This window comes from Periplaneta americana, chromosome 5 (assembly GCF_040183065.1).
Source record: "Periplaneta americana isolate PAMFEO1 chromosome 5, P.americana_PAMFEO1_priV1, whole genome shotgun sequence".
NCBI lineage: Eukaryota > Metazoa > Arthropoda > Insecta > Blattodea > Blattidae > Periplaneta > Periplaneta americana.
This window is the reverse complement of record NC_091121.1, coordinates 57686849-57713326: the sequence shown is the minus strand read 5'-3', so window position 1 is coordinate 57713326 and position 26478 is coordinate 57686849. Positions and strand designations below refer to the sequence as shown.

The following is a 26478-nucleotide window of genomic DNA, read 5'->3' as shown; positions in this document are numbered from 1 at the left end:
GTCCAGTCAGTGAGTTTCTGTTGCCACTGCAGCTGAGAACGGTACCTCCTCCTAAATATGCGTCACATCAACAATCTATCAATAACAAGTGCCAGCTTTATCGCCTATAAATTGCTACAAAAGTTAGACATTCGCATTTAACTTTACCATTACTTATTTCACATGCCAAAATCGGTGGCGCGCCCTATACTTCACAGAACTGTTCGTGGGCAGTAATACATCTACATTGTAATGGACTGGATGTCCTGTGACGTTTCGTTTGGAAGTGCGCAGTGTGAAAGAGTGTAGTGTTAGTCCAAAATTGAAGAGTGCGATCTCAAAACACGTTAAGTCCATTTTTATGAAAGGACTGAGCTGGTTTTTTTTATCTACTGGTCTGCAGAATGAGCGAGTTTTCATGTGACATGCAGAATAACACAAACTTGTAGACAAGGATTGGTATTGTTTTGGAAGAAAACAAGCTTATGTATAATGATAGATGTCTCAAGCTTAATCATTGTAATCGTGTGAATCACAAAAATTGCCAAACATCTGAGCGAGTTTTGGTATCACACTCTTTCACTACACTTTCTGCACTATGTCGATGAAAAGAAGGACGTAAATAAGGCAGAGAAAAACATTGCATTATATTTATTTTGAGTTATATTAGCAACATTTTGAAGTTGTCGTGATACTGATATTAACGAGGTTACTGATTTCAGTCTCGTGGATACACACTGTATTTCATATGCGTTAAATAACAGAAAGGTACCACAAACACGATCATTTCATGATTCATCAGTATGTCCACAGAATACATTTATTAACCTATTTCCGTATTTAAGCAATTTATGGCGCTTGAATGTCAATGCTGAATTGTGCATAGTTTCTTGTTATCACCCTATATCCCTTCTCGGTTATTTCGAAGACTAAAAAGTTAATATGACAGTTTGTTTGTATTCATACCTCCTACACAGATCCTTCGATAATTTATGACACTTGATAATATTTTGAAGGTTCGATTCGTGAGGATATCCTCATTCTTATTAAAATCTACTTCTGATGGTCTTCTCTCATTTCAGCTGCTTCACTTTTTTCACTTGATCGCTTTTTACAGTTATACACTAATATCAAGAGATCTAAAGTGTTATAATTATTTGAAATTGTTCCTAGTATCGCGTTTCTTAATAAGATTTTTTTTCACTTGTAATGTATTGGAATTTGTAGCCAAATAAATATAGATCTACTTTCTTTCTGATGTTGTGATTAAAAATTTAGGTTCTGAGAGGGATCGTTCATAGTTCAGAGGCCTGTTTCATATAGGTTACAAAGCTACTACATTCAACAGGCTAATAGTGTAACCCAGCGTGTTTCAACCTATGGTACACGTACCATTAGTGGTGCAAAGAGCCACTGCTGGTGGTAATTATACGAAGTGTGAAATAAATATATTGAATTATTGTAAAAATATCAATATATGTAGCTGTTTTCAAACTTCAAACAATGAAAAACTAATTAAAATGATATCAATAATGTGTGTTTGAGTATAAAATGATTTCATTAATGTGTGTCTTAGTATTTTGAATTGTTGACCAATTTCATTAACGTCATTAATGTTAATTCAATAATATCCAGAACAACTACACAAGATTATAAGTCAAACACCAGTATTACAAGACTATTAGCTTTATGAAACAGGGCTCGGGACTTTAGTTTGATCAGTAGGTACCATACTTGAATTATATGGTTTAAATAACCCATAGTTTATATTCTGCTGAGTTTGAAAGTAGAATCCGGTCATGGAATGCAATAGTCCAATAAAACCAATTACACATTATAGTTAGTCATGTTATTATGATGAGACACTGCCGAAGTTCCTCTGTTACCACCAAGGACTACTTCTTGCAAGACACTGCACTATTTCATTTTTGTGGTGATCGTTATGAAAATTCTCCGAAAACAGGATTAAAAAATATTTGTTGCAAATATATATTTAACTATCATTGCCTGAAATATTACTAGCGGTCATCATATTAGAAATTGTATATGAAACATTGACAATTTTACTGCTATATAGTTCGTACTAGAAACTGCAACAGATAATAAAATATTACTTTAACATTAAACGAGAAATGTAACATGGCTACACTTCCTCCGTAGATACACTGGTTACCGTATTTCACTTTAATAAGTGAAATGTGAGATAAACAAGAGATTGCATTGGAAATGGATTTGAAGCAGTTATGACAGAGTCTCTGGAACTAACAAATGATAAGGGATTTGTCTAGAAACAGTATTCATTATTCCTGTAAAGACTTCTATGAATGATGCAGCTATGTGCGCCGTGATGTCCTCGAACACCTCCTTCCAGTTCTCGTTCAAAAGTTTGTTCATTTCGTCACCTGCAAGCAATTAATCCTTAACTCAGTTAGCTGAAAATAAAAGGCCGTGAGACTATAACAGTCAACATCTATCTCTTCCGTTTGTAATTTAAAACAAATCCCCCGAGTCTGAGCAAAGAGATGAGAGACGGTGCCTAGAACAAATATTAACAGCACAGTGTGGTACAATTCATAGATATAAAACTTTATAATTACGGTATTTTTGCGTTTGTGTCTACCGGAAAGTAAAATCATAATCATTCAGCTTTGAACGACATAGGACACTGTTAACTTCTTTTGGCCCTATTCATCCGTTAGTTTCTTAATTGGTGGGCGCTGATTCTTTCTTACATTTGGAGAATATTTCACTCTTAATGTTGGTAAGCTTGATCGGGATGTTCGGTTTACATATCAAATCCAGTTTCTTTGTGTGTTACAATTTTTTTTTGTCCAAATGTAAATTACTTTCAGTCTTGAAAAATTTCTTTGACGTGATGTCTGATCAATTGTTGTAATCTGCTGTTCCTTATGAATATAATGTCGGCAGATTTCGGTGGAAAAAATTAAAATTTCGGGAGAAAAATGAAGTATTTTAATTTTCTCAGTGCGCATTAACTATAACTGTTTCGTCAGTGATATATATTGAGGCATATAGGTACCAGCGAAGTTTAATGTAGACTATAGATTGACTTTTCCAAATAGTTGCTAGTTCTAATATTTTACAGACTGATTGGTGCGTTTGAAAAGTTCGTGGCCTGATACATAGATGGCATTGAAAGCTGGCATTTTACATTAGTGTCAGAAGAAAGTATCATAATTTGACTACATTGTGTAGTCTCATTTTGAAATTATTGTGTTAAACAGATTGGCAAAAACGGAAATTATCGTGCTTCGTGCTGTCTTTAAATATTTCGTTAAACTTGGAATTTTTCCGACAAATATGAAAACAGACATGAACGCTTCACTTCGGGAATCCGCTTCAGTGTGCTCGACTGTGAAAACATGGACGGCACTAATTAATTATGATCGAGAGTGTGTGGAAGACGACACTCACAGTGCATGTGCTTTAACAGTAACGAGAGAAGGAATGGTAGAAAAAATCCACGATATAATTTTTAATGACTGTTGACTGAATTGCGGAAATTTGGCAAGGTTAGGGTTATCTCAGCTGAACGGGTGTGCCACATCATATATAAAGTCTTGCGCATGTCGAAGGTCTCCTTCTGTATGATGGGTTCTACGTTTGTTAACACCGGAACAAAGGACTTCAGTTGTCAAATTTCGAGGATTTGTATGGCTCGATTCAAGAAAAACATGCGCAGTATTTTTACTCGATTTGTGAACATTGATCAAACCTGGATCCACTAGAACATACTATAGACAAAACAATGGAGTTACAATGAATCTCCAACTGCAAAGAAAGCAAATTCAATATCATTTCAAATCAAAGCAATTGAATTGGCTGGGAAAAGTATGGCGTCCTTGTTTTTAGATTCTAAGGGTGTAATTAAGATTGATTATATCGAAAAGGGAAGAACAGTAACTGGAGAATATTATTCAAAACTTCTGCAGCAACTGAAAGGGAAAATTTGCAGAAGAGGCCTTGTTTGGCCATGAAGATAGTCTTGTCTCATTACGGCAAATCACCTGCTCACATGTCTGCAATCGCGTACATGAAGTACGGTTCAAAATGTTGCTGCGCCCTCCTACTCACCAGATCTCGCACCCTCAGACTTGTTTCTTTTCCTAAAGGTCAAAACTCATTTGGTTGGAAGAAATATTCGTCAAATGAAGTTTTTTCACTAGCAGACGGCTTTTTTTTAAGACCTCGAGGAATCTGTTTACAGTGATTGTATAGCAGCATTGTGGCACCAATGGAAGTATGTGTGAATCTCAAGGGGGATTATGTTGAGAAATAAAAATTGTTTCGGAGTAATCCTTTGTTTAGTGTCTATGTCAGGCTGTAAACTTTTCTAATTGTCGTAGGTGCCTGCGAAGTCTAATATATATTAGAGATTGAGTCATGTTAGTACTTGCTAACCATAATATTTTACAGTTTGGATCGAATAAGGTACCGCCGAAATTCAATGTATATTTCAGATTTGTTTCTACTTGCTAGTCATAATATTTTAGAGAGTGATTCGTATAGTTACTGCGAATTTGTGTATACTGTATATTAGAGATTGATCGTGCAATTACTTGCTAGCCCTAATATTTTACAGGTTGATTCGTATAGATACCTTCTAAGTTTAATACATATTATAGGCCTGGATTGTTTTGTGTAAGAACTTGCTAGCCCTAATATTTTAAAAATATATTTATAAAGGTAGTTGTCAATCCTAATAGGCTACTGTACAGATGTGTAGGTTGGCTACTTGTTAGCCTTATTATTTTAAAAATTGATTTGTGTAGGTATCTTCAATTCCTGTTATTTTATAGATTAATCCGTGTTGGTACTTATAAGCCCTAATACTTTACAGAGATTGGTTTCTGCAGGTACTAATACTTTACTGATTAATTCGTGTAGTGCATGCCAATTATGATACTTCACATTGCAGGTATATGCTAACCTTAATAATTTACATATTGATTCGTTTGATTAATATTTTACAGATTGATTATGTAGATACTTGTTAACCCTAATACTTAGCAAATTTATATATGTAGTTATTTGCTAGCCCTCATATTTTACAAATTGATTTGTGTATGTATCTGCAAGCTGTAATATTTACACATCTATTCATATTGGTACCTATGAGCTTAATACTTCACAGATTGACTCGTGCAGGTATCATTGGGCCCCAATACTTCACAGATTTATTGGTGATTACAGATTAATTCTTGTAGGTACATGAGACCTAATACTTTACAGATTTATTCGTATAGGCACCAATGAGCTCTAATATTTTATTGAATAATTCGTGAATGTACCTGTGAGCCTTAATACTTCACAGGTTTATTTGTATAGGTACATGTGAGACCAGATATTTTGCGGACTGATTAGTATAGCTACTTGCGAATCGTAATATTTTACATAGTGGTTCTTGTAGATACATGTGAGCTCTGATATATTATACCTTTACAAATTCATTCGTGTAGGAACATGTAAGCTCTGATGTGTGTAATTTTCCCTCCGAAGCTCAGTGCGATAAAAAAATTTATACAGAGGAGAATCAAAATTCATTAGGGATAAGTATAGACCTGTCTTTGAGGATATGTCCGTCTTGTGGTATTTTTATTAAAGATGAATGAATATTTGTACTCAAATCAATACTGTTGCATTTATTGCATGTTCTTTTGAAGGACACAAAGTCTTGAACTGAACCATGAGAACCGATTTAGAGTATATGCCTGTCATGCCTTGGATTTCATAATAAAAGGTATTGATTTTTTGGCGAAAATTGCTATGTTTAATTCCCAATTGAATTGGTTCAAGAATGTACAAAATCCTACCAATACTTCAGGAGGAATCACTGCACATGAATGGATGGAGAGATAGGAGAGTACGCCAAAAACCAATTTCTCATAAAAGGCCAACGAAAAAATGTGTACTGTATTTTGATGGAAACGTATGTTTTAGATCATCATGGTGCCTTGGTATGCATAAGATAGATGTTGGGAAGTAAATTATTTTGAGAAGAATATAAAGAAAGAAAAAATATGTCGCAGTAAGGATAATAAATAATATGTGAAAAGAAACCTGATTTATAAAATGCAATCTGGTACATGACTGAATTAAATGTGCACAATCAGGAGTATTGCTGGCGAACGACAAATACAAAAAGTGGGTTCCGAGCCATAATAAGTAGGATAAGCACAGCAAGAGCAGCATCAGTGGAGGATATCCAGTAAGAACTAGACTATTCTGGGTTCAATTTCAGGTGAAAACGTGATTTGTAAACTCTAGAAATGCTACGGTCTCCACCTGGTCTCTACCAGTGATAAAAGGAGAACAGAGCATGATACGCATTACACTGTTACCTCTGTAGTATCTATGGCCCTACTTCCATTCAGCAGGGATGATGTGTATAGGCCTATATCTGTTATCCACCTGACTCAAAAATGCATATTTGATATCACGGAAACTGAGATGAAGGAAAGCTTGTCTTACCGAGACGCTTGTCGCCGTTGAAGAGGTTGTCGAAGTGGATGTACATCCTCTTTGGATCCATGTGGAATGTCGTTTCTGTCACCACTCCGTGATCTACTCCATTGATCTTCTCCATCGTGATATCGAATCGGCCCATACATTTTGTATCGACTGTTGGAGGAAAAAAGTACTTATCTACGTATAAATCTTTTTTAAATATACACTTCTTTAGAGTGAAAAAATTCTGTTTGGCACTGAATGCAATTGAGTTTTTTTTTTTTATAGAAAATAGCCCTTGTCACTTTTTCTTCCAAATTGATATTTGGATATCATACAAAGATGGAGACGTCTACTACACCCTGGATATATCATTTACGTGAAAATGAGCCCATGTCAAGCGTGAGGGCTTGTCAAATATTTGGTGGTTTTATAAAAATAACCCATTTCATTAGTGGTTTCGACTAAAACTGCCCATATCAATTTATTCAGTTCCTGTAATTGGTAGTGTTTGTGTTTGTAATATAGAATATTGGCTTCTACATGACAGGATGCTAGTTTTCCGTTGCAGAAAAGAAAGATGGTGAAGAAGAAGCAAAACTTTATAAAAAGATTAAAAGTACAGGGCAAAGAACACAGTACGATGTTGAGAAGCATGTGGAGAGAAAAACTATTGGCGTTGATTGTAGGTGGGGTGTAGACATGATTAGCGACAAGAGTTATAGATACCGTAGTTTCCCCTAACTATGGTCCACATTTGTCACATTTTTCTTTGTATATTCAGTACTACTCATCCAGATTAAGTGAAATTTTGGCTTCGGACTCTTGTAAGTTTATATTAAATAAATATTGACATATGTGTTTGAAATTATTTAATTACAAGTGTTGAAAAAATAATAAGCATTGGTACATAGTTGTATTCTGAGTTGCCCAACTATGGTCCACTCATATATTCATCCTTGAAAGCATGAATGGATTATAACTGGAGCTGTAATTACTCGTAAATCAATACATTAAGTTTCTAATTTTAGGGTAGAGACATAATCGGCACAGAAATATTAAAAATAAATGAAAAGTACATGGATTCTTTTTATTAGTACACATTACATAAACACTCAATAAACAAGTGAAATCTGAAAGTCATTTTTCTGCAATAATGAACAACTACACTCACCGACAAAAAAACCGGGCCGCCTAAAGTTTCTCAATTTTTTATGAGGCGAGAATCAGAAAATCCTTTATGAAATGAAGAAAACATTGCTTCTCAGAAAAAAAAAACTTACAAATTATATAAATTTTCTTCCAAATGTTCAACTGACTTTGTAGCCACCCAGATGTTGGTAATAGCGGGTATTGCCTCCCCGTGACTGTATGACTGTTACCATTCGCCGATTCAACCCTTCGATCAGATTCTGGATGTCAGTCTGATCGATTCTATTCCATTCTTTACTTAGAACATTTCGGAGCTGCTATAAGTTGCTGTGAGGAGTTAGACGACGTCTAACTCGCATCCCTAGCATGTCCCACACATGTTCAATAGGGTTTATGTCAGGTATTCTTGCTGACCATGTCATCCTATTCAATCCAACGTCGTGAAGGAACTTGTCCACGATTCTTGTAGCATGAGAGCAAGCATTGTCATGTATTAACAAGAACTTTCCACCAATAAGTGGGACATATGGTACCACATGTTAAATTAGACTTTCTTCGATGAATCTTGGAGCAGTCAAAGCACCTCCATTAATGAACACAAGTTTTGTGTGAGCTTCATACGAAATGCCACACCATACCATTACTGATCCACCTTGGAAACTGACACGTGAACTGAAGTTACATGAAGAAAAACGTTCTTCTTCTCTTCTCCACACTCTTTCACGTCCATCTGTAAATTAAATCTCGATTCATCTGTGAAGAGCACTCGTCGCCGCTCCCCCCAGGTATCAATTAGCATGATTGTGAGCAAAACGTAATCGTTCAACATGATGTTGCTGGAGCAATTCTGGGCCTTTACCTGATCTTCTGGAATCAGCCCACATTCATCCAGACGTCCACTTACAGTTCTCTCACTCACATTAACTTGTCTTATTTTCTGGAAGGTTCTTCTGGTCTCAATAGCTGTGGAATGGCGATTTATTAATGTGTTTAGGACAATAAAATGGTCGTCACGAGCCGAAGTTACTCGTTTTCTCCCTGAACCGGGTCTCCTGGAATAATCTACTGTCTCTCTAAAGGGATGGTACATTCGTTGTACGGTTTATCGAGGAATCCCAAGAACTGCAGCCACATAACGCTGACTATTCCCATCTTCTATCAATGCAACTACTTTTGCTGAATCGGTATTGCTTAGCGACATTAATATACAATGAAGTACTCCAATACTGCCTCAAAAAAGCTTACAAGTCTGTAGACATCTTCAGCTTAGCTCGAAATGAGTCCGAGAAGTTTACAGACAATATTACAAGAAGAACGAATCTTTTTTTCAGATCATTGTTGGCTATTACGTATTCAGTATTACATTGTTACGTATCACAAAATAAATGAATAACTAAATGAACCTCAGCGGACCTACAATTATATAACAAATCCTACAATTTAAAAAAAATTTAAAGAAAATGTTGTTGGCCGGGTTTTTTCACAGGTGAGTGTATATTAAAGAACAAAAGTACGGTATCAAAATAAACACATTCTTAGCAAAATATTACGCAAATAAATTCACTGATAATGTTTATTTATCGTACTGAGAACTACACTCATTAGGCTTATTTCGATCATTTGAATCTCCAATTCTCTTGTAAATCTGAAATTGAGAATAGATCTCTCTTTTTCTAGACGCATTTGGGGTCTTCAATTTGTTTTATTATGTTTTTCTTTTTATAGAATAAAATGTCTTCCATTTCTCGCGACTTCAGTAATTGCCGCTTCTTATTATACATGAAACAACAGCTCCATTGTTATTCACTTCCATAACATTCCCTGGCCACAATTCCTCCTCATAAGTAACTACCATATAACTATGTGCCTTTAGCATTAATTTAACAGATTTCGTCTTCTTTTCCATATCTGCCTCACTGTCTGTAAATGTGGAGAGAACACTGGAAATATCATAATCTGTATCCAATTCAATTTCATCGCTCTCATAGTCACTTACAGGGACGTTTGTTTTCTTTCTACCCTGAAGTTTTCGTTTTACCGGACCATCATTCGTGCTAGTACCATTGATGCTGGAACAGCCTGTTTCTTTGTTTACTTGACTATAATGTTAAATGGTGTTTTAGAATATACTGAGATACCATATTTGCAGAAGTAAATAATCACATTGATCACATTTTATTGAAACAAATATTTCAAAATGAAATACAACTATGGTCCACGAAAAATTGTGGTACATAGTTGAGGACTGACTTGTAGCCTTGAGGTTAAACATTTTTCACGCAGAGTCCTTAACCTCTGCCAGTGTAATTATTACGTGAAAGTAAACACTATAGAGCCAGATTTAATTGTACAAAGAATCATATATTTACAACGTACCAGTTCTGCAGAGGAGAGCTTAATAAAACAGACAAACACAAACTGAATGATTTCGTGTCTTCACACATTCAATAGAACGATGCATAATGACCTTGTTAAGCATCCATATCATTGCCACGTGTAATGGTAGATAGAATCATCTATGGGGAACATAATTCTGTCACAGTGGCGCCTTAAATGGCAAACACCGAACTCTTGGGGGACTAAGTAGTACATAATGCGTTTTGGACCATAGTTGGGTGCCTGGACCATAATTATGGGAAATTACGGTACTCGGAAATTTGTTCGCGTGGGCTGTAGACACAGGAACGAGATTTAATGTCTCGGAAGTTTTCAGATTACGAATAGGGATATGGCTTCCATTGAGATTCGTCTGGTGGAAAAGTATGGATTTGGTATTCATTAAACTGTTAGGAAAACTTCTTCTCTCGCCGATTTATCTCATATTTGAAACATTGTAATATTGTACAGATATAGGCCTATGTAATTAACTTTCTCTCTTACGAGCCGAGTTAGTTTATACATTTTATTGCACACAGTTTAATATAAAGTCTAAGAGGTGCTATGCATATCGGTAGTCGTATTCTTACTTTGGTTATAACTTTTACATTATTTAGTCATTCTTATTATTATTGTTATCTTCATTTATTTAATTGTATCTATATGAACTTATATTCTTGTATTTATTATATTTCATTATATACTCTTTTAGATCCAACATTGCTGTATTTGTTTCCGTCCATTGCGCAATGATGATCAGAATCCCCTACCACCTTTTACATCTGATCCAGTAGACATGACCAATATGCTGTGAGGCGTTTCACATTAGTTTTAGATATATTGTGGTATGGGTAACTTTTGATGACCCATGTTTACTATAACATAAACATATCAAAATATCTAGGCCGATTGAAAATACTCTTAATATTATGCAATGCCAGTGGTTATAATCTTGTGAATCCTGCCTCTAGGGCGATTTTTAATTAAAAATTTGTAATGGATTTGTAATAATTTCACACGAAAGTACACTTCAGACTAAGAGGAATCATATTATATAGACACACACACAAACACACACAATCACACACACAAACACACACACACACTCACACTGACACGCACGCACACACACACACACACACATATATATATATATATATATATATATATATATATATATACACACACACACACACACACACACACACAAGAGTAAATAGTAACGATTTGGGAATAATTATTTAATAATACAGGTTCGAAAATTGCAAATTTACTATATTAAATCATTAAGTGTTTCTATTTATATGCATAAAGACTATGTCTTGTGCAAGAGTATGTCAGTGATCACTAAGCTGAGTACATTACCTAAAATATCTACCGGTATCTTTTCTTTTGATCATAAAACATGTGAAATAAAGTAAAAAATTAATTCCAGATCAACATTTACTAAGTGAAAGTCGTATTAGTGCCTATAGGCTAGATGCCTATTTTACATTTTATTATCTTCTTTGTTTATAATGCCTATTTTAATTGTCTCAGTTGGCAGAATTACAAAAAAAAATAGAATTTTTCAATTTCAAATATTGTGTCATTATTATTATTATTATTATTATTGTTATTATTATTATTATTATTATTATTATTATTATTATTATTATTATTATTATTATTATTATTATTATTATAGGTGGAGCAGTACTAATGTTACTGCTAGTTGAAACGACATGGTCGACAATCACGAATGTTGTTGAGACAACAATCTGTCTTCCGTTGCCTTGCTCCCACAGCAAAACATCAATACAGTGTTTGAGGAAAGTCTAGAGGAAAGCGAAATAACTTATGGCTTTTATATCTCAGCTAAGAATTATTGTTATACATTTTTTATTTATACAAAGTAAAAACACACTTGTAGACTTAAGAGATGTTATTAGCAGAAGCACAGATTTCAAGATTCGGAAAAAAATTGGACGTACTAGGTTTTTGAAAAAACCAGAGTTTTGTGGAATAATGTTTCATGTGTGTTATATTCAGCTATAAATTAATTTCTACTGTGTAGTGGCGTTTGAATAGTTTAGATTAGAAGTTGATGGCCGTATTTACGAGTCCTCATATCGCAGGGAAAAATATAAATTCTTTCCCGCTCCAAATAAGATAACACAGGATTTATTTTAATCTTGGCCTCTTGTAATTGCCTAAAAATAGTATAATTTTTTGTATAATTGAACTTATGTTAACTACTGCTGAGTTCTTGGCAATAAATACAATAACTCTCTTGCTCTCCAATATTTCTCAAACACAGTAGGTTTAGAGGAAACAGCTGTACATCCCTGAAGGTAATTATGATCCATTTCCTCCTGAAGACAAAACAGTGGGCAGAGTGGTGAAGAAGAAATCCCGATTTTGTTCAAGTGTTTTGTCAGACAGTCAAGCCCTGTGAGTAATCGAAAGATTGTTGTTTTCTTTGGATGCTCAGGAGTTATATTTTGTTGTAAATTAAGACACTCCCAGCTTTTATTATTTGAAATTTCGTAGAAATAGTATAATACTATAGCTTGATATTTTGAATTGCTTAATTTTTCAGCTGTTGAAACTGATAAACTTGACATGGGGTTTTGTAAGATTTTACTTCTTTCTTTAAGAAGACGTCAGAAGCTTCGTTACAAGATAATTGACAGTGCGCTGGTATGAAAAACTATATTTTCGTTAAACTTCATCAATTGATGTATAATTTTCTAACATAAGTTATTTTTTACTGAACTGTACTGTTGTTGAAGTATGAAGTATCTGTTTTAGTTCGTTTCCATTATTTTATCTTAACCAGTTTGCATATGTATGAGGTATGTTAAGCAATCGAGACTTTCTCTGGACTAATAACTTAACGTACGTTATGTCGTTTTTCCGTGTACATCAAATATTCAATCCTTAATAATATAAGGTGAATGACAGTATGAAGCATAATGCACACCATAATGCGTCCAATGTTACATCCTCGCTGAGCGGTGATGACGCCACTGTCTATGTATGGAAGACATCATAAGCGATTATGAAGCGTGGGACATTGAGGGGTTCAAAGCATTCGTGGATGGAGACGACACAATCTTCTAGTTGTGGAATCAATACCGGTCAGTTTACAATGGATGGTTGAAATAGAAAAATTTCTCAGACAAACCTTTGTAAATAAATGTTTTCTACATTTCTCTATAGCCTATCACGTGTTGCATCACTTTTCGGTAAGAAACATAATGAAAAATGATTGCATCTGATTTTCATTAATTCGCCACTTTGTGTTAATTCTTCCAGTAATTTCTTAGTAAGTTAAAAAGAATTAGTTGCATTAACATAATTCCCAGACGAATTGACTCTAAATCTGATTGAACTGGATCTGTCCATTAGTTCTGGAGGAATCGCTGTACACAGATGGTAGTTGAAACAGTACATTTTTTTTATAACTGCTGTGGTAGTCTAGTTGCTATAGTGCTGAATTTAGAAGAACTTATGATCCTGTGGACCCGAGTTCGATCCCTGGCTTATCCTCGATTTATGAAGTGTGTTGGGTAAGCCCGTGGTCCAGGTAACATAAATGTTTTCTCCGGGAACTCCGGTTTCCCTGTGGCATCCCAACAAATCTCCATTATTCACCTCACCTCACCTCACCTCACCTCACCTCACCTCACCTCACCTCACCTTACCTCACCTCACCTCACCTCACCTCACCTCACCTCACCTCGTCGCGGGTGTAACGTAGACCAGCCTTCTATAACGTACCCTGACCAACGTCTCTGTCGGTAAGTTGGTCTACACAATAAATTTGTGTGTGTATATATATATATATTGAAGCATTCATTTTCATAAATGTTCCCGAGTAGTCCTTTTTGTATTACCTCTTTTGACTATCTGTATTGTGCACTTTAGTAATTCAGTTCTTTTTCTGTATCTGTATTGAGTTTAAAGTGAATACAGTTTTTGTGAGACTCCTGGTATTAAATACTACACTAATTGTGCAGTATAAAAGAAACCCACAGAAAAAATTATTACTCATCCCTGGAAGAATAATGTCAGTAATGGCTGTTGATCAGCGACAAGTACTCAATTGAAGAGATGGGTATTAATATTATGCGGATGGTATATATATATATATATATATATATATATATATATATATATATATATATATACACACACACGCACACACACACACACACACAGTAGAGTCTCGTTAAACCGAACTAATTGGGACCAAATCCTATTCGGATTACAATATTTTCGGATTAACCGAAATATATTCTGTAATGCAATGCATGCTATTCACGAGCACTGAGAGGCGGTAGTGAGATGGTGAGAGTACCCTGTTGCTATTTTGAGAACCACAACCAACAGGTTGATTTTATTACGACAACAGAAAATTACTGATTTTATGAGCAAAGCAGATGTGTAAATTATGTACAGAAAACACTAATTGTTGTAAGCAGGCCTCTCTTGAATGTGATATTTTCATAACTTTTTAAAGTAAAAGAAATTGAGTGAATTTATACAATTTTCTTTTCGCTTCTTTGTATTATTATAATAAGTTTGGTTTTTTCTTAAAATAATTTTGTTCGGATTAACCAGACTTTCGTATTAGCGTAGTTCGGATTAACGGGACTCTACTGTGTATGCCATGCAACAAACCAGTGGTTCATTTGTGACTACCCTGATGTAATCCATGTGCAAGTCTCTTACCCAGAGTGATGTTGATGTTTCCTGTCCCTCCTATTGGCAACAAAAGGATCTGTCCTGATATGTTGTAGGTGCCCAACACTTTCAATTGAGGCACGGTAAGCAGGAATGCAGCGTGACCCTTATTGACGTCAGTTCTGAAATAATATTGCTTTGAATGCCGAGTTATAGACATTTTCATCTTGGTGATCTGGAATACGTGGAAGGATGAAATTGACTAGAGTTCCAAATTAAAATACAATAATCCATGTATACTTTTGGAGCGTGTGATTAGCCTACATGATAGGCCTACCGTATACAAATCTGCTCTACAGTCTGACTTGCAGCGAGTTTTCAATCTCTTGCACATTATTTAAGACAAAGTTTAGGCAGAGTGCACGATGGATGATCCCTATGCTGCACCCCTGACCCATTTCTGCTGTATCTAAAGTTCATAATTTACAGCATTCAAATGTCTGATATGACACTAGTCACCATGCACAAGTTGAAGTCCGAGTCTTTTCGTGTTGCGTAATAATACCTGTTTGAATTTGAAGTGTTGCTGAATTGGTGTAAAAATGGAGAGCCTGGAGTATAGAGCTGTAAATAAATGCCTAAAACGATTAGCCTATGGCTTAGCTTTATATCTATCGTGATATGACAAATTTTAGGGTATTCTGTTGTTTCTTATTTACAAGATTATGATATAGTAAAGCAGTGATGTCGTTCAATTAAGCGTAGGAAACATGTTGTGAATGTGAACATGGTGTTGTGACAAGTGAAGACATCATCGATTAATTGCATGATTAATAATGCAAGAACGAAGAGTGATTAGGACGATTAGGGATATAGTAAATTAATCTGGCTTCTCATACAATACCCTGCATAATACTCATTTTAACGAAGTAATTAGCAGTGAAAAGATTAACTACAAGATGGATGGCTCGAAAGTTAACAGCATCACAAAGACGATCACGAGTTGTGTTATGCCAATAACTTTCAACATAGTACCTCTCGGACAAAAAAGCGAAATTTTCTTGAAAGGTTTTTGACTATGAATGAAACTTGGGTTCTTCACTAACATCCAGAGACAAAAATTGAAAGCAAGGAATGGAAACATCAGGAGTGTTGAACCCCTATAAATTCAAGGTGCAACCATCGTCCGGTGTGATAAAGCTGTCTATTCTCTGGGATAAATAGGGTTGTATTGTGGTTATTTATAGAAAACAGCCACAATAGCATGTTGTCTTATGTTATTTTCCCCTCGTGTAGCGTCGTGATCTAAGGCACCGTGTCAAGTCTCACGTTAAGGAATGAGCGCGGTCACTAAATTCGAGCCAATAGACGACAGAAGATTGTGCTGCATTGGAATAAAGAGATCTTCCAGCATACATTGATATTTTTTATACAAAAACAGACGAAAAGATCTTCGCTCTATGAGATATAAAGTGACATATAGGCTTACAGCAGCCTAATAGACTAATACATATATTGATCTCGTGTAGCATGAATATGGATTAAGTCCTGCTTCGGACAGCACCTGTTTCACACAAGGCAAAATCTGTCATATTTGCAACTACGAAGATAAAGATTGTTATGTTGCATCTGATTTCCTCCATTTTGTTGTAATTCACTTATATCACGTTCTATTAACAGACACAAAACATGACAAAGAACAGAGAAAGAGAGCGGATACTTGAAATCTAACCTCTTTTTGACTACATAGCTACGTTACCTCTAGACCAGGGGTTACAGTCAACTGTGTAATATGAAACATTGACAAAAATTAGACCAAGTTCGTTCACTTGTAAACATAAATTCTCACGAAATCTTCCGAAGGAGATCTAGCATCTTCAGTATATACAGTGTCAGTATATACAGTGACTTTGAAGGCAGTCGGTCATTTTTTGTTTGTCTAAGAAGGTACAGTGCGTCACCCAGTTTCGGGAATTAAACTACATTTGTGTTGATTTTGAATGTTTTAATTTTGTTTCGGTTTACGAATGGAAAGAATGGCTCTATGATTAAGAAAGTGATTAATGAAGGGCATGCAACATATTTTCTCTTCACACAAAGAGAGATTCCAGAATTTAGTCTCAGTTTAACAAATTTTTCACTACAAAATATCCAAACCAAAATTGCTATTTGTTTTATTTTACATAATTGTATTCAGTTTAGTAGAAGAACGATTTTGGAGTCTTCTGAAGCCAAATAATTGAAATTGTCTTAAAATAATGCCTGAACACATGGTTTCTAATTTTTCACTATTAACACTAAGTTTTATTTCTTGCCCGCTTGCTTTGCCTCCATTTAATATTCTGGGATAAGAAACAAACACAGTTTGTTATTGAAAAATTTACATCTTATTTATTATAATGAGAAATAAAGTCCGGTTTGGTGTAGATGTTAGTTTGTTCCATACTCAAATTGAATTTAATAGATGCTATGAGTTTATATTTAGTTCCAGCTAAATATCTGTACAAAGTTATTTTGCTCGTTGCTCTCTTAATGCACAAATCTGTGCAAATAACATGATTTAGATATGCTCCAATAACCGTGTGTGACGTAGAAAGAAGTTTTTCAATATACAGGATGTTTCCGAGGTGATATTACAAACTTTCAGGGATGATGACGAATGGCACAGGTATGATTTGAGATAAGGAACCCTGGTCCGGAAATCACCGAGTCGAAATTTACATGAAGAAATAGTTCTGTGGAAATGAAGTAATTTTATTCCTCTGCACACCTTATTTATGTGTATTTATCTGTACATCTTACATCTACTGTATTCATCTGACGTTGTTTACGTTGTCTACTTACAGTATTCCATTCAATGCGCTGTCTGAGGGATGGGGACAGCAGTGGCGGTTCCTCGGGGGAGGGAAGGGAGGAACGTCCTCCTCACATTTTCTTCTTTTGAAAGTAAATACCAAATAAAATATGTACCTTGAAATTCGAGGAAGATTCGTTAATTTTTAAGTTCACAGCTATAAGAAAAACTCGGTTGATCGAGTTTTAAACGACGCGCGCTCATGTGCTGTAGAAAACTGTGAGAAAGATGCGAGATTGTCTGTGTAGAGGAAAGGCACTCCATTCCTCCTCTACTGCAGTTAACACACATAGACAACAGCGCACTAGCGGCCAGAGAAAGAAGCAGAGTTTTAAAGCAAGTAAATGAACGGAGAGGGAGGAGATCCTCCTCTGAATCGGTCATGGGCCGGAAATAGAAACCGACTGGTAGTGCAGCAAGCTCGCTAGCGCTACCACCTAACGATGTTGCATTCAACCGGACTATAACACATCTAGGAGGAGACACAACAAAAACAGTTTTAACGCAACTCTGTGAACGATATCAAGTAAACTTTTTTTAAAATTATAAATAAAAAATATTATTCATTGCACTTTATATAGGCTACTATTCATGGTTTGAAACTTTCGTGGATATTTGAAAGTTAAAGTCGGGTTTATGTAAAACAAAGAGGAAGTAGTTTTACGTAGTTGGCCCCTGAAATTCACTTCTATTCATTGTTTACTAGACAGGGCAACAGCCAAGGTGTCAGTTTTGTACAAATATATTTGAAACTGAAAGTAGGTACTCCAAACTACATCATTTTTAACATAAAAAATTAATCGGCCACCGGCAGCTTTGAACAATAATGATAGTATGACTTTACAAGAACTGACATTCTTCAAAAGTATGTGATACTGAACTTGTAAAATGTACATGTGGAAATACAGACCACGTGGGTAGGTGCAGTGTTCTCGCTTTCCTCAGATTATTTCTCATTCCCATTTCCATTTTTCCGTAAAACGGTTCCGGTTACGAATTAGTAGCTAGTCTCTTCCAACACGTGTGATGTTGTACTGTGCTCGAAAAATGCTACGAGGTTGTGAATTTCCTTGTAATTGTTAATTTGTGCAATTATCCAACAATGAATGGAAGTGAAAACATATTTTGGACAATTTAGGAAACTCAGTTTACAATAACAGATTACTTCTATACAGAAGAGAAGGCCAACCCCAACTCTACCTGGTCTTACATGTATGCATGTAGGCTAATTTGTAGCATGTTTCATTCAAGAAGGTGTCATTTAGTGCTGTTAATTTCTTTCCTCCTCTTAAGAAATATGCAGGAACCGCCACTGGGGGACAGGAAACTACACTAAAGCAATGCAGATAGCGTAATGTGTAACGGACATGGTCGGTCCTGATATACATGTCTATAGACAGCAGTAAATGTGTACAAGTTGCAGTGTCCAGTCGATCAGTCCTAGTGAAATGGAGGAGTACAAGAGAGCGGAAAAAGCAGACCTGATTTTCGAATACGGATGAGCCAATGGGAACAGTAGACAAGCTCACAGAATTTATCGGTTAATTACCCACGTAGGAGACATCCGACCCATATCATTTTTCCACGACTGTTCCAAATGTTAAGAGAAGGAGGGCACGTGGCGCCAAATTACAATTCCATTTCCACACAACTATTTTTACTTATAACTTTCGACTCATTCATTTCCGGACCATGGTTCCTGATCTCAAATTGATACATGTGCCCTTCGCCATCATCCCTGAATGTTTGTAACACCATCTCGGAAACAGCCTGTATAACCGCATGTTTTGGGTGACAACAAACGCAGTTTGTGAATTAAAATTCTTAGCCATGTGTTGGTTGTGAATTCTTTGCTGATTGTAGACTTCTGAATCACTTCTGCTTGAAGCTCGAAAGAATAATGTAAGTTTACATTCATTAATATTTGTACTCTTACGAGAATTAATTTCTTTCCATTTATTAATCCACTTTTGTTGGCATAATTTGCACTTTTTAAGAGGATATTTGCATGGATATTGATTGCTTATTAATGACATGAACTATGATTCCTAGTTACAATTTATCACTGTGACTCACGAGAAGTTCTGCAGGAATGCATCCTTCAAACCGTGCAGCTTGATGTCTCTCAGAGTCAGATTCAGTTGTCTCCTTCCCTGCCCTTCCGACAGTTTCAGTTCTTTGATCTCGAAAGGGTCAAGTGGGGGTAAGTTTAAGCTTCTTTCACCTGAAAAAAGACATACGCCACTAACTCTCGCTGAATTAAAAACATAATTTCTGTATCAACTAACATGTATTGTGATGCAGCAAGAAGTTTGTTACATAAAAAAATACGTTCTGGGTAACTCTGATAACGAAAATTTGATTTATGATGGTATACCTTCTCTCTATAGCGGTATATATCCTGCAATATTAGTTCATTTTATAAGTTTCCGCTTATTATTTTATATAGAGGACGCAGGTAGAGATAAATTTCCCACATTGTTTATATATTTTATTGGAAATACGTTGCTATGAAAATGCGAATTATTTAGTAAATAAATTATGTAAATTCGCGAGAATACACGAACATACAACAAAAATTTCAAAAATTCGATTTTCCTTCCAGGAAATTTTTGTTACAATTTAATAGTTTTTTAAGTAATCACGGTTCTTGTTTCTGTGAAACAGAATCTTGTACGTTTCTCAGGAACGTTTAGAATTATACTGTATTGTAAATAATTCACATTGCTCATAAGTAATTTTGCAGAAGGTATTGGCTAAGTCAGTTCCTAGTCTAGAATATTCCACTATATACGTGAATCATCTTATACTGTACGTAGACCGAGAAGGCGAATAAGGTGTTCAGGCCGACGCAGTGTGTTTTGTTGGTGTATGAGGTATGAGTTGTTATTTACTTACCGTTGACGAGGTTTGGAATTGCTTCTCTGCCATTTTTCACCACACATTCTGCAAAATTTGGGTCTGAGCGTGCGCAGACTTTGAAGTATGAGGCTGTAATAGAAACAAGCAATGTTGTTATTCCACTTATAGGCCTACCTAATGCCGACATGTCGGAAAGCAGTCTTGCGATGAAGGAAATCACCCTATCATAAACTTCGACCATTTGAAAAATTCTCTGACTTGCCATGAAAAATAGAGCGATGACGACCCACCATGTAATCGGGAAAGTAACCAGTTGTAGGCAAAAGGCAGAATTGTAAATCAAAACAGAGACATTGACAGTCATAGCTTGGTTCCGAAGAGTATCATGGAAACAAGTGTTTTGTTGGTATTAATTTTTAGGCAATGAAATATATGAAGAGTAAAATTAGTCTTTTTGGTGTTGTATTCCCAATATATATTTTCATTTATTACATACCATTTAAAGGTATAGGTCTATACGACTAATTTTAATTATATATATATATATATATATATATAATGTGTGTGTTTTTACTTGGTTATTTAACGACCCACTTTCAACTAAGTGATTATTTGGCGTCGATGGGATTGGTGACAGCGAGATAGGGCCGAGGATTCGCCATAGATTACCTGTCATTTGCCTTAAGGTTGGGGAAAACATCAGAAAAAAACCCTACCAGGCAATCAGCCCAAGTGAAACCGAACCCGCTCCAGAGCGCGTCCGGATCGCCAGGCAAACGCCTTAGCCGTCTGAGTTACGCCTGTGCATGAATTATAGTTATAATAAGCCAGTAAATAAAGTACTTCTTTTTCATCATGTACACCTAGTACAGCCCGAATTAAACTTATTAATAGGCCTGTAATAGATATGCAGGATGATTCAGAAATACTTGCACACACTTTGGGGGCGATTCTAACACCAAAAGGAGAAGAAAAGTCATAGAAACATCTGCCCCTAAATGTTTGGTTTAAAGGGTTATAAAATTGAATGATTTCATTTAAGCCTTGGGTTTCGAGATAAATCCAACAACTTGTTGCCTCAGTTGTGATGTTGGTACAAATCTCTACTTATGTCATTATTGCATCCTAGAATACCTAGATAACCTTCTACAGTGCGCTAATACTGGCGTATTTTCAATGTTGCCAACTGTTAGATACGAAATGTGTTTTAATATGATATTTTACGACGCTTTATCAATATCTTAGGTTATTTAGCATCTGAATGAGATGAAGCTTATAATGCCGGTGAAATGGGTCCGGGGTTCAACACCAATAGTTATACTGGGTTGAGGGAAAACCCCGGAGAAAACCAGAACCAGGTATCTTGCCCCGACCGGAATCGAACCCGGCCTGACATGCTAACTGTTACTCCACAGGTGTTTACGTTACCAAATAACATCAAAGCAAGTACAAATCTCTGTGCTATGTACTGAAACAATAACAGTAACAGCAATACTATTAGTAGTAGTGATAGTAAAAATCATGATGGTGATGATGATATTAATGTCTTGTTCAGTTATTTACCATATCTTACCTTTATATCGGGAGTGTTTTCAAAACAGTTCAGTATTTTGTAAGAAGTATGTTTTTCAGTACATCTCTGGTATACTACATTAAGAAAAGAAAAAGGTATCAAAAGAAGAACGGTATTGTTATTTTCTGTCCTTTAATGCTTTTAAATTACTTGAGCTGTAATAGTTTTCATTTTACATGTAAATGTGCAGTATAACACAATACAATCTATTTTTGTGGCAGTAATATAGATGTATTCACGATCTACGAATAAAATCCAACACAAAATCGATTACATTATTACCACTGCAAACATTTCATCGTATCTACATGCTAAAGGATGACAAAATAAATAAGCAATGGTACACACTAGTGAACACAGTTCTAAGCATCAGAACTGAGTTAATATTTTTGAACACATTATAGAGAACTGTGACGATTGGGACACTTTATGTGTATCTCACACGCTTGTGGAATCATTAAATTTTTGTGTGACGTCAAGAGAATAATTATGTTTTCTTAAGGATAATTTCCTATTGAGACAAACTTTTCAATGTATTTCAAAAGAAAATCGTTGATATTGAATACTGTAATAAGGAAATTGCATGATTTCAACAACAGCGTTCGTCTCAAAGAAATAATTTGAAACAGTATGGATAAGAAGCAGATGAACTTCATGTGTGGCGATAAATGTGGAAATGTGCGATTATATTATAAAATCATGGATAAGATATACAATCAAAAGCGGAGCGATTAGGTGCTATTATTGAGCTGGAATTTCTTCTGAATGAAGCCACATTTTTCTGTTACAAGTCTAATTTGCCTGACACCCTTTTAAAAAAACTTATTGCCATTCCGTATGTTAAGCTAATAAGTGAGCTGATTGCTCTCTTTCTTCGCCTGAATTTGAAAGTGAACCAGTGCATGAACCGTATAGCCTATGTATAGGGGAGAGTCGGGTAGTATCGGACATCGGCTAATATCGGACAGTGAGTTTCTTTCATCTACCACACGATGATAGTACCTGATTGACATGGTTACGTTTCTGTGATGTCGCATAGAGAAACGTAACCATGTCATTCAGGTACTACCATATGGTGGTAGATGAAAGAAACGCACTGTCCGATATTACCCGATGTCCGATACTACTCGACTCTCCCCTACTAATAATATATACAACATAATATTACAAATTGACTTCTCTAAGTCTTTCAATACCAGCAACAACTGCATCAGTGGAAAGATCGGTTTCAGCAATAAGAAGAATACATAATAATTATATGAGCCGTTCAGAGCAGAAGTGGTGTAAGTCAAAAATGGGTAATGAGGGTTAAAGTAATCATTCTGTAAAATAGAGCGCAAAGTAGCAATTAATATTCAATTTATTTAAACTATTAGTAGTCAGTGGATAGCACGAAGGACATATTAATTGCTGCTTTGCACTGTATTTTACACAACTTTTACTTTAAACCTCATTACCCAATATTGACTTACACCATTTCTGCTCTGAACGGCTCATATCAGAGCACTCCAGTCATAAGAAAGATTGAATTCTGTTGGAATATTATCCATCGAAAAAGGACTGCTTTTAAAACTTAAATTATTGCCCTCGTTTTTTGACAATGTGCCACTCAAAGTAGAAAAGCGGAACGTAACTTACCTACTAACTTACAAATGGCTTTTAAGGAACCTGGAGGTTCATTGCCACCCTCACATAAGCCCGCCATCGGTCCCTATCCTGTGCAAGATTAATCCAGTCCCTACCATCATATCCCACCTGGCTCAAATTCATTTTAATATTATCCTCCCATCTACGTCTCGGCCTCCCCAAAGGTCTTTTCCCTCCGCTCTCCCAACTAACACTCTATATGCGTTTCTGGATTCGCCCATACGTGCTGCATACCCTGCTCATCTCAAACGTCTGGATTTAATGTTCCTAATTATGTCAGGTCAAGAATACAATACGTGCAGATCTGCGTTGTATAACTTTCTCCATTCTACTGTAACTTCATCCCTCTTAGCTCCAAATATTTTCCTAAGAACCTTATTCTCAAAGACCCTTAATCTCTGCTCCTCTCTCAAAGTAAGAGTTCAAGTTTTACAACCACACAGAACAGCCGGTGATATACTGTTTTATAAATTCTAACTTTCATATTTTTTGACAGCAGACTAGATGACAAAAGCTTCCCAACCGAATAATAAACAGGCATTTCCCATATTTATTCTGCGTTTAATTTCCTCCCGAGTGTCATTTATATTTGTTACTGTTGCTCCAAGATATTTGAATTTTTTCCACCTCTTCGAAGGATAAATCTCCAATTTTTATGTTTCCATTTCCTACAATATTCTTGTCATGAAACATAATCATATACTTAGTCTTTTCGGGATTTACTTCCAAACCTATCGCTTTACTTGCTTCAAGTAGAATTTCCGTGTTTTCCCTAATCGTTTGTGGATTTTCTCCTAACATATTCACGTTATCCGCATAGACAAGAAGCTGATGTAACCCGTTCAATTCCAAAACCTGACTGTTATTCTGAACTTTCCTAATGGCATTTTCTTGAGCAAAAAAGTAAAGGTGATAGAGCGTCTCCTTGTTTTAGCCGCAGTGAATTGGAAGAACATCAGATATGATGAAAGTGATATCTCTCAATAACTCAACGTCTATCGAAAACGAAAGTTAAAATATTGTTTGGACAAATCTAGTAAGGAAAAGAATGTACTTAATATGATGAGCCATCAGCATGGCTCAGATGGCAGACGCGTTTTCCTGATATTTGGAATTTGCGCTCGGGCGTGGGTTCCTTTCCCGCTTTTGCTGATTACCTGATTTGGTTTTTCCCGAGAATTTTCCGAAACCTAAGTTGAATTTCAGGTAATCTATGACAAATCCTTTGCCTTATCATGGCAAAATACCAAATCGTTACCTCCAATATTTCTATACACATTAAATGATCTAGTACTGGATATAACGTCGATAAATAACCAACTGAAAGAAACACCTTACCATAAACCTCTTATTAATAAGTTAGAGTCCACACCTGTGGAGTAATGGTCAGCGCGTCTGGCTGCGAAAACCAGGCGGTTTCGATTCCCGGTCGGGGCAAGTTACCTGGTAGAGTTTTTTTTTTTTCAGGGGTTTCCCCTCAAACCAATATGAGCAAATACTTGGTAAATTTCGGTGCTGGACACCGGACTCATTTCACCGGCATTATCACCTTCATCTCATTCAGACGCTAAATAACCTAAGATGTTGATACAGCGTCGTAAAATAACCTACTAAAATAAAAAAAAAAGTTAGAACGCAATCTAACTTACAAACTACATAACGTAGAACCAATTTGTGTCCCAGTACTTACCAGATCTGGAAGAGACTGAAATCTAGTTTCATCAAGTTAAATAAAAAAATACGAAAATAAATAAATAAGTAAATATATATATATATATATATATAAATCAAATTAGTAGCCGATAATTTTATGAAGAAGATGATGTTTCAATTAAAATTATTATCTTTGACGTGGAATCTGTTTGTAGAAATCCTTCCAAAAATTGGTTACTGTATCACTCGAATTAGAGTACCGGTAGACTACAAAAATACTGAGAAGTTAAATCAAAATTCCGGAGATAAACTTTTAAGATCAGCACGCAGTGTAAAAAAGACTTTTTTATTGGAAATGAACAACACTTGTTAACTACAAGTTATATTAAATTGATTGTTCAGAACTGTGGAGAAAACATAAGATTGAACCGATATAACGGAAGACTCACGTAGTTGGGGGACTTCCGCGTGGGCCAGGTGCAGTGTTACAGCCAGCAGGATCAGCCTCATGGTGGTGTAGTACTGAACCTAGCAACCACCAACACCCTGCCTTTATCAGCGTTTATAGGAAATGAATTCCTTGTCCTTCTCTTGGCCATGACTTCAAATCACTCTTAATGAATTAATAAAATTGTTTGGCATTGCATTTTATTGGAATTTCATATAGGATATTACTCAACATGTACGCATTATAACAGGTTTAACTAGTTGTTAAGTGTTCGCGTAGATTTCCGCGGCTGGTGTACATGGTGTGTGGATAAGCTTCAGGGCTTCTACCGCGTTGTCTCGGTGTTATTGGCTGAAGTTTCGACCGCTGTGCTGTGGCCATCTTCAGAGCAGTTGTTGGATAAGGAAATAGTCTGCCAGCTATTATATATAAAGTAGTCTCGATGGGGGGAGTACTTGCTGTGATAGGTCGTAGGTTCTCCTTCTGGCATCTGCTTGGTCCTACGTGGTCCAATCCGGTTGGAGTCTGTGTGAAGGGGAGTATTCATATTAAATACTGGCCCTCATAAGGTCCGAAAGAGTGACCTTGATACCGTGCCCGATGTCCGGATGAAGGGGGGGGGCGCGTACATGTGGAGACCTGGCTTTTCGTTCCTAAGTATGATCTTGGAATAGACTTCCCCATGAGTTGCTGAGTTGTAACCCCTCGTCCTTGTTGATGTTGTTGGGATGTTGTTTGATGTGGAAGGCTTCTTTAACCAGTCTTCTGTATAAGTTTTCTTCTTTATCTATTATC

General features: G+C 35.9%; 1 protein-coding gene across 1 annotated transcript; it reads right to left on the bottom strand.

The window, feature by feature from the left end:
* Nucleotides 1–634: 634 nt before the first annotated feature.
* On the bottom strand, nucleotides 635–25757 carry LOC138700488 (protein takeout-like). Its single transcript, XM_069827094.1, has 6 exons — nucleotides 25685–25757; nucleotides 20399–20491; nucleotides 19577–19724; nucleotides 14695–14828; nucleotides 6472–6621; nucleotides 635–2381 (listed from the first exon to the last, which is right to left on the bottom strand). Exons 1-6 carry the CDS (start codon nucleotides 25743–25745, stop codon nucleotides 2221–2223), a joined length of 747 nt encoding a protein of 248 aa, XP_069683195.1. The 5' UTR covers nucleotides 25746–25757; the 3' UTR covers nucleotides 635–2220.
* Nucleotides 25758–26478: the final 721 nt, after the last annotated feature.

Coding starts and splice junctions, on each gene's coding strand:
- LOC138700488 (XM_069827094.1), bottom strand. CDS start 25,745: ATGAGGCTGATCCTGCTGGCTGTAACACTGCACCTGGCCCACGCGGAA. Junction 20,492..25,684: donor CGCGGAAGTCCCCCAACTAC/GTGAGTCTTCCG, acceptor TTTCTATTACAG/CCTCATACTTCAAAGTCTGC. Junction 19,725..20,398: donor AATTCCAAACCTCGTCAACG/GTAAGTAAATAA, acceptor GTCTTTTTTCAG/GTGAAAGAAGCTTAAACTTA.